This window comes from Coregonus clupeaformis, unplaced genomic scaffold (genome assembly GCF_020615455.1).
Source record: "Coregonus clupeaformis isolate EN_2021a unplaced genomic scaffold, ASM2061545v1 scaf3227, whole genome shotgun sequence".
NCBI lineage: Eukaryota > Metazoa > Chordata > Actinopteri > Salmoniformes > Salmonidae > Coregonus > Coregonus clupeaformis.
Window position 1 is genome coordinate 25,276 of NW_025536681.1, and position 9,725 is coordinate 35,000.

Sequence of the window (9,725 nt, forward strand, 5' to 3'; positions counted from 1 at the left end):
CAATGTGATTTTCTGGATTTTTTTTCCTCATTTTGTCTGTCATAGTTGACGTGTACCTATGATAAAAATTACAGGCCTCTCTCATCTTTTTAAGTGGGAGAACTTGCACAATTGGTGGCTGACTAAATACTTTTTTTCCCCACTGTATAACATACCTCTAATGTAACCATACCTCTAATATAACCATACCTCTAATATAACCATACCTCTAATATAACCATACCTCTAATATAACCATACCAAAACCTCTAATATAACCATACCTCTAATATAACCATACCTCTAATATAACCTCTAATATAACCATACCTCTAATATAACCATACCTCTAATATAACCATACCTCTAATATAACCATACCTCTAATATAACCTCTAATATAACCATACCTCTAATATAACCTCTAATATAACCATACCTCTAATATAACCTCTAATATAACCTCTAATATAACCATACCTCTAATATAACCATACCTCTAATATAACCATACCTCTAATATAACCTCTAATATAACCATACCTCTAATATAACCTCTAATATAACCATACCTCTAATATAACCATACCTCTAATATAACCATACCTCTAATATAACCATACCTCTAATATAACCATACCTCTAATATAACCATACCTCTAATATAACCATACCTCTAATATAACCATACCTCTAATATAACCATACCTCTAATATAACCATACCTCTAATATAACCATACCTCTAATATAACCTCTAATATAACCATACCTCTAATATAACCTCTAATATAACCATACCTCTAATATAACCATACCTCTAATATAACCATACCTCTAATATAACCATACCTCTAATATAACCATACCTCTAATATAACCATACCTCTAATATAACCATACCTCTAATATAACCTCTAATATAACCTCTAATATAACCATACCTCTAATATAACCAACCTCTAAATAACCTCTAATATAACCATACCTCTAATATAACCCTACCTCTAATATAACCATACCTCTAATATAACCATACCTCTAATATAACCATACCTCTAATATAACCATACCTCTAATATAACCATACCTCTAATATAACCATACCTCTAATATAACCATACCTCTAATATAACCTCTAATATAACCTCTAATATAACCCTACCTCTAATATAACCTCTAATATAACCATACCTCTAATATAACCATACCTCTAATATAACCATACCTCTAATATAACCATACCTCTAATATAACCATACCTCTAATGTAACCATACCTCTAATATAACCTCTAATATAACCATACCTCTAATATAACCTCAATATAACCTCTAATATAACCATACCTCTAATATAACCATACCTCTAATATAAAACCTCTAATATAACCATACCTCTAATATAACCATACCTCTAATATAACCTCTAATGTAACCATACCTCTAATGTAACCATACCTCTAATATAACCTCTAATATAACCATACCTCTAATATAACCTCTAATATAACCATACCTCTAATGTAACCATACCTCTAATATAACCATACCTCTAATATAACCATACCTCTAATATAACCTCTAATATAACCATACCTCTAATATAACCATACCTCTAATATAACCATACCTCTAATATAACCTCTAATATAACCATACCTCTAATATAACCATACCTCTAATATAACCTCTAATATAACCATACCTCTAATATAACCATATCTCTAATATAATACCTCTAATATAACCATACCTCTAATATAACCATACCTCTAATATAACCTCTAATATAACCATACCTCTAATATAACCATACCTCTAATATAACCTCTAATATAACCATACCTCTAATATAACCATACCTCTAATATAACCTCTAATATAACCATACCTCTAATATAACCATACCTCTAATATAACCATACCTCTAATATAACCATACCTCTAATATAACCATACCTCTAATATAACCTCTAATATAACCATACCTCTAATATAACCATACCTCTAATATAACCTCTAATGTAACCATACCTCTAATATAACCATACCTCTAATATAACCATCTCTAATATAACCATACCTCTAATAACCTCTAATATAACCATACCTCTAATATAACCATACCTCTAATATAACCTCTAATATAACCATACCTCTAATATAACCATACCTCTAATATAACCTCTAATAAACCATACCTCTAATATAACCTCTAATATAACCATACCTCTAATATAACCATACCTCTAATATAACCATACCTCTAATATATACCTCTAATATAACCATACCTCTAATATAACCATACCTCTAATATAACCATACTCTAACATACCTCTAATATAACCATACCTCTAATATAACCTCTAATATAACCATACCTCTAATATAACCATACCTCTAATATAACCATACCTCTAATATAACCTCTAATATAACCATACCTCTAATATAACCTCTAATATAACCATACCTCTAATATAACCATACCTCTAATATAACCTCTAATATAACCATACCTCTAATATAACCATACCTCTAATATAACCTCTAATATAACCATACCTCTAATATAACCATACCTCTAATATAAAACCTCTAATATAACCTCTAATATGACCATACCTCTAATGTAACCATACCTCTAATATAACCATACCTCTAATATAACCATACCTCTAATATAACCTCTAATATAACCATACCTCTAATATAACCATACCTCTAATATAACCTCTAATATAACCATACCTCTAATATAACCATACCTCTAATATAACCATACCTCTAATATAACCTCTAATATAACCTCTAATATAACCATACCTCTAATATAACCTCTAATATAACCATACCTCTAATATAACCTCTAATATAACCATACCTCTAATATAACCATACCTCTAATATAACCATACCTCTAATATAACCTCTAATATAACCATACCTCTAATATAACCATACCTCTACCCACTGTCTGATGTCTCTCAGAGCTGCTCCGCCGTGTGTGTGTGTGTGTGTGTGTATAACCACCAGTGTGTGTGTGAGTCTATGTTCCTCCGCCTATGTGTGTGTGTGTGTGTGTAGCCACACCTCTAGCACCTGGTCTCCAGCCCACAGCCTCCCGTCTCTCTGAGCTGCTCCTCCATCATTAACCTCATGGATTATTATGGCCCCCTGGTGGAGAAGAGAGAGATCATTAACCTCATGGATTATTATGGACCCCTGGTGGTGGAGAGAGAGATCATTAACCTCATGGATTATTATGGCCCCCTGGTGGAGGAGAGAGAGATCATTAACCTCATGGATTATTATGGCCCCCTGGTGGAGAAGAGAGAGATCATTAACCTCATGGATTATTATGGCCCCCTGGTGGAGAAGAGAGAGATCATTAACCTCATGGATTATTATGGCCCCCTGGTGGAGGAGAGAGAGATCATTAACCTCATGGATTATTATGGCCCCCTGGTGGAGGAGAGAGATCATTAACCTCATGGATTATTATGGCCCCCTGGTGGAGAAGAGAGAGATCATTAACCTCATGGATTATTATGGACCCCCTGGTGGGAGAAGAGAGAGATCATTAACCTCATGGATTATTATGGCCCCCTGGTGGAGGAGAGAGAGATCATTAACCTCATGGATTATTATGGCCCCCTGGTGGAGAAGAGAGAGATCATTAACCTCATGGATTATTATGGACCCCTGGTGGTGGAGAGAGAGATCATTAACCTCATGGATTATTATGGCCCCCTGGTGGAGGAGAGAGAGATCATTAACCTCATGGATTATTATGGCCCCCTGGTGGAGGAGAGAGAGATCATTAACCTCATGGATTATTATGGCCCCCTGGTGGAGGAGAGAGAGATCATTAACCTCATGGATTATTATGGCCCCCTGGTGGAGAAGAGAGATCATTAACCTCATGGATTATTATGGCCCCCTGGTGGTGGAGAGAGAGATCATTAACCTCATGGATTATTATGGCCCCCTGGTGGAGAGAGAGAGATCATTAACCTCATGGATTATTATGGCCCCCTGGTGGAGGAGAGAGAGATCATTAACCTCATGGATTATTATGGCCCCCTGGTGGAGGAGAGAGAGATCATTAACCTCATGGATTATTATGGCCCCCTGGTGGAGAAGAGAGATCATTAACCTCATGGATTATTATGGCCCCCTGGTGGAGAGAGAGATCATTAACCTCATGGATTATTATGGCCCCCTGGTGGAGGAGAGAGAGATCATTAACCTCATGGATTATTATGGCCCCCTGGTGGAGAAGAGAGAGATCATTAACCCCTCTCTCTCTCTCCCTCTGTCTCTCTCTCTCTCTCTCTCTCTCTCTCTCCTCTCTCTCTCTCTCTCTCTCTCTCTTCCTTCTCTCTCTCTCTCTCTCTCTCTCTCTCTCTCTCTCTCTCTCTCTCTCTCTCTCTCTCTCTCTCTCTCTCTGCTCTCTCTCTCTCTCTCTCTGCTCTCTCTCTCTCTCTCTCTCTCTCTCTCTCTCTCTCTCTCTCTCTCTCTCTCTCTCTCTCTCTCTCTCTCTCTCTCTTCTCTCTCTCTCTCTCTCTCTCTCTCTCTCTCTCTCTCTCTCTCTCTCTCTCTCTCTCTCTCTCTCTCTCTCTCTCTCTTACCAGTAGCGTGTCACAACCCCCCACGATGCTGAGGCCCAGGCCCAAGTGTCCTTTACAGATCTCGATGGTGCTGTCAACTCCGGGTATTATGGGACAACTCAGGAGGTCAGGGCCCGTTGGCCAATCAGATTGCCCGCTGGAGGAGGAGGAGGCGTTCCTGGCAGTGCCGACGGAGGAGCGGGGAGGAACGGGGGGACGGGAGGAAGAGACAGGGATGGAGGGATGTAGAAAAGAGGAGAGAGAGATGGAGGGATAGAGGGAGGAAGAGGACGAGTCCCCTCCCATGGGTCCTTGAGCCGTCTGCGTCAGAGCGGCTTTATTCCTGATCAAAACAATAACATCTGTATTAGACATCAAAGTCGCCATCTTGGAAATAGAATTAAGTAATTGGTGGTCAAAATGGATGAACGTTCACCGCATTTGATAATGAGTAAATCTATAATAGTTACCACATAGTAAAAACATACGAATAACACCAGTCAAATGATTTTGATATGGTTTTGATACGTTTGATACAAAACCTTTCTAAATGAAACCTCAAAAAGGGGGCATCTCAACAGCGTGCAGCGTATTCCCATTTACTGTGAAGCGTGTGGTCCTATACTATACCTGGTGAGGATGATCTGGACTTTAGAAGGAGCGCTGTTGAGGACGGCTGTAGCGTTCTGGTGACTACGACCGTACAGGATCTGACCGTTGATCTACAAACAATCACAATGTATTACTATACGAAATACTATATTACTATATGTTATACAATACTACTACATTACTACTACGTTATATATATTACTATACTATAGCTTATACAGGGAACGGGGCCTCCCGAGTGACGCAGCGGTCTAAGGCACTGCATCGCAGCGCTTGAGGCTTCACTACAGACCCACCGGGTTCGATCCCAGGCTGTGTCACAGCCGGCCGTGATCAGGAGACCAATGAGGCGACGCACAATTGGACCAGCGTCGTCTGGGTTAGGGGAGGGTTTGGTCCGACCGGGATTTCCTTGTCCCGTCGCTCTCTAGTGACTCCTTGTGGCGAGCCGAGCGCCTGCAAACTGACTTCGGTCGCCAGCTGGACGGTGTTTCCTCCGACACATTGGTGCGGCTGTCTTCCGGGTTAGGCGAGCAGTGCGTCAAGAAGCAGTGAAGCTTGGCAGGGTCGTGTTTCGGAGGACGCATGGCTCTCGACCTTCGTCTCTCCCAAGTCCGTAGGGGAGTTGCAGCAACGGGACAAGACTGTAACTAGAAATTGGGGAGAAAAAGGGGGTATGGGGGGTTGGTGGGATTTAATCATAGAGGTGGATAGAGAGTCCTTCTTTGCACCTGGCCATCATAGAGGTGGATAGAGGGTCCTTCTTTGTACCTGGCCATCATAGAGGTGGATAGAGAGTCCTTCTTTGTAACTGGCCATCATAGAGGTGGATAGAGGGTCCTTCTTTGCACCTGGCCATCATAGAGGTGGATAGAGAGTCCTTCTTTGTACCTGGCCATCATAGAGGTGGATAGAGGGTCCTTCTTTGTACCTGGCCATCATAGAGGTGGATAGAGGGACCTTCTTTGTACCTGGCCATCATAGAGGTGGATAGAGGGACCTTCTTTGTACCTGGCCATCATAGAGGTGGATAGAGGGACCTTCTTTGTATCTGGCCATCATAGAGGTGGATAGAGGGATCTTCTTTGTATCTGGCCATAATAGAGGTGGATAGAGGGTCCTTCTTTGTACCTGGCCATCATAGAGGTGGATAGAGGGTACTTCTTTGTACCTGGCCGTCATAGAGGTGGATAGAGGGTACTTCTTTGTATCTGGCCATCATAGAGGTGGATAGAGGGTCCTTCTTTGTACCTGGCCATCATAGAGGTGGATAGAGGGTCCTTCTTCGTACCTGGCCATCATAGAGGTGGATAGAGGGTACTTCTTTGTATATGGGCCATAATGTCTTCTGTGACAGCATGGGCAACTCCATTCAGGGCTGTCTCCATTCAACTTTCTACTTCTACGAGTCAGTAAAACAAACTGAAAGGGGGCATACTCCCACCTGAAGTGTGGGTGTCTCTTTCTATCTCTAACACACACACTGACTAACCTCCAGTAGCTCGTCCCCCACCCGTATCCGTCCGTCTCGCCCCGCTGCCCCCTGGGGGTCGACCCCAGCCACGTAGACACCGAGGTGGGCTCTGGACCCATCCCTGTCCTCTGTCAGGCAGAGACCCAGACCAGGAACCAGACCCTGGCCCCGGGCATCAGTGCTAGTGACTCCCCTGGGACTCTTCTCCAGCTCTATCATATGGAGCTCACCTGGCAGACTGCCATACCTGGACATCATCTTCTCTGTGAGGGAGGAGAAGAAAACAGAGAAAGCAGCAGAGATGTAGAGAAAGAGAACGAAAGACGACAAAGGGTTAAAGTAGGAAATGAAGGCCGTGTCCAGAAACAACTGTTATACACTTGTGGAGGTATGAGAGGACTGGGTAGATTTAAACATCGTGGTAATAGCGCCACCTTTGGAATTATCGCCATATTGCTTTATGCTTGTTACATTTACATTTACATTTTAGTCATTTAGCAGACGCTCTTATCCAGAGCGACTTACAGTTAGTTAGTGCATACATCTTTTATTTTTTTTTCATACCCCCTGTGGGAATCGAACCCACAACCCTGGCGTTGCAAACGCCATGCTCTATCAACTGAGCTACATCCCTTGTTCAATCCCTTCCTATCTCCACTGTGTCTAGGGGGATATTGGTTGTTTCTGGCAGGCCTATAATGATGTGCATGTGCATGTGTGTGTGTGTGTGTGTGTGGGTGCGTGCACGTGTAACCCACTCCAGCATTCGTCTTCCGTGTCTTGCAGTGTGATTGGTGCAGAGACAGTTGTGGGTCTTCTCCTGGCCGTCCTATTGGCTGTTGGCTGAAGATGCAGGGAAAAACACAGGAATACAGGGTGTGTTCAAAACAAACATGCCCCCCATATATACACATGCAGACAGGTATGTATTAGTGTTAGTGAGATGCTGTATAAGAGCACTATGTGAATAAAAGGGTCTGTTTTGGGGTTATGGTTAGGGTGACACAGACACACTGACTCACACACACACACACAGGTGTAACAAACCTTAAAGGGAGTAGGGGTGAAGGGGTTGGCGGGGGAGAGACTAAGGAACAGCCCACTGTGACTCTCTGGCACCTATATACAGGCCAAACGGGGAATACACACCATGTACAGAGTACAGACTATTAGGTATAGTTCTGTTGCTATGAGGACAACACCTACTAGACATGACACAACAACCCACGACTACCAGCACATGTGTCTAGTGCAAAGAGTTGGATAGAATATGCACCTGTTTTAAGCATCCCTGATGTGCCCTCTAGCCAACTCTATGTACTCTAGTCTACAACATAGAGTTGCCAAGCTGTTCTATATTCTAACGTCAAATACTATATGGTACACAGATCCACATTCTACACAGAATATAGCATATCTTTAATACAAAAATGGGAAGACACACAGAAATACAAAAAAACCTTGTTGTTCAGCGAGTCCATGTGTGATGCTGAGGCCTGCCTCTCATGGTTGGAGAGCACAGGAGACAACTGATGGGAAGAAGATATGAAACACAGAGGACAGAGAGAGACAGAGAGAGACAGAGAGAGACAGAGAGAGACAGAGAGAGACAGGGAGAGACAGAGAGAGACAGAGAGACGACAGAGAGAGACAGAGAGAGACAGAGAGAGACAGAGAGACGACAGAGAGAGACAGAGAGAGACAGAGAGAGACAGAGAGAGACAGAGAGAGACAGAGAGAGACAGAGAGACGACAGAGAGACGACAGAGAGAGACAGAGAGAGACAGAGAGACGACAGAGAGAGACAGAGAGAGACAGAGAGAGACAGAGAGAGACAGAGAGAGACAGAGAGAGACAGAGAGAGACAGAGAGAGACAGAGAGAGACAGAGAGAGACAGAGAGAGACAGAGAGAGGACAGAGAGACGACAGAGAGAGACAGAGAGAGACAGAGAGACGACAGAGAGAGACAGAGAGAGACAGAGAGAGACAGAGAGCGACAGAGAGAGACAGAGAGAGACAGAGAGAGACAGAGAGAGACAGAGAGAGACAGAGAGAGACAGAGAGACGACAGAGAGAGACAGAGAGAGACAGAGAGAGACAGAGAGCGACAGAGAGAGACAGAGAGAGACAGAGAAACAAGACAGAGAGAGACAGAGAGACGACAGAGAGAGACAGAGAGAGACAGAGAGACGACAGAGAGAGACAGAGAGAGACAGAGAGAGACAGAGAGCGACAGAGAGAGACAGAGAGAGACAGAGAGAGACAGAGAGAGACAGAGAAACAAGACAGAGAGAGACAGAGAGACGACAGAGAGAGACAGAGAGAGACAGAGAGACGACAGAGAGAGACAGAGAGAGACAGAGAGAGACAGAGAGCGACAGAGAGAGACAGAGAGAGACAGAGAGAGACAGAGAGAGACAGAGAAACAAGACAGAGAGAGACAGAGAGACGACAGAGAGAGACAGAGAGAGACAGAGAGAGACAGAGACGACAGAGAGAGACAGAGAGAGACAGAGAGAGACAGAGAGCGACAGAGAGAGACAGAGAGAGACAGAGAGACGACAGAGAGAGACAGAGAGAGACAGAGAGAGACAGAGAGACGACAGAGAGAGACAGAGAGAGACAGAGAGAGACAGAGAGCGACAGAGAGAGACAGAGAGAGACAGAGAGAGACAGAGAGAGACAGAGAGAGACAGAGAGACGACAGAGAGAGACAGAGAGAGACAGAGAGAGACAGAGAGACGACAGAGAGAGACAGAGAGAGACAGAGAGAGACAGAGAGCGACAGAGAGAGACAGAGAGAGACAGAGAGAGACAGAGAGAGACAGAGAGAGACGACACATGATATCTAAGGATGTATTTCGTATTTGCAGCATACGCAGAGGGCTTCTATATAAGGTTACATACAGTGCCTTGCAAAAGTATACATCCCCCTTGGCGTTTTTCCTATTTTGTTGCATTACAACCTGGAATTTAAATAGATTTTTATTTGGATTTCATGTAATGGACATACACAAAAATAGTCCAAATTGGTGAAGTGAAA

General features: G+C 42.8%; 1 protein-coding gene across 1 annotated transcript in view; it reads right to left on the minus strand.

The window, feature by feature from the left end:
• Window positions 1-9,725, minus strand: part of LOC123489733 (multiple PDZ domain protein-like) — a gene marked incomplete at its 5' end in the record, with an annotated part of 45,830 nt that overhangs the window by 19,990 nt on the left and 16,115 nt on the right. The window contains 7 exons of the mRNA XM_045220146.1: window positions 3,076-3,159; window positions 4,617-4,938; window positions 5,226-5,317; window positions 6,700-6,944; window positions 7,440-7,524; window positions 7,729-7,800; window positions 8,142-8,210. Coding sequence (XP_045076081.1) covers window positions 3,076-3,159; window positions 4,617-4,938; window positions 5,226-5,317; window positions 6,700-6,944; window positions 7,440-7,524; window positions 7,729-7,800; window positions 8,142-8,210 — 969 coding nt within the window. The remainder of the gene's footprint in view (window positions 1-3,075; window positions 3,160-4,616; window positions 4,939-5,225; window positions 5,318-6,699; window positions 6,945-7,439; window positions 7,525-7,728; window positions 7,801-8,141; window positions 8,211-9,725) is intronic.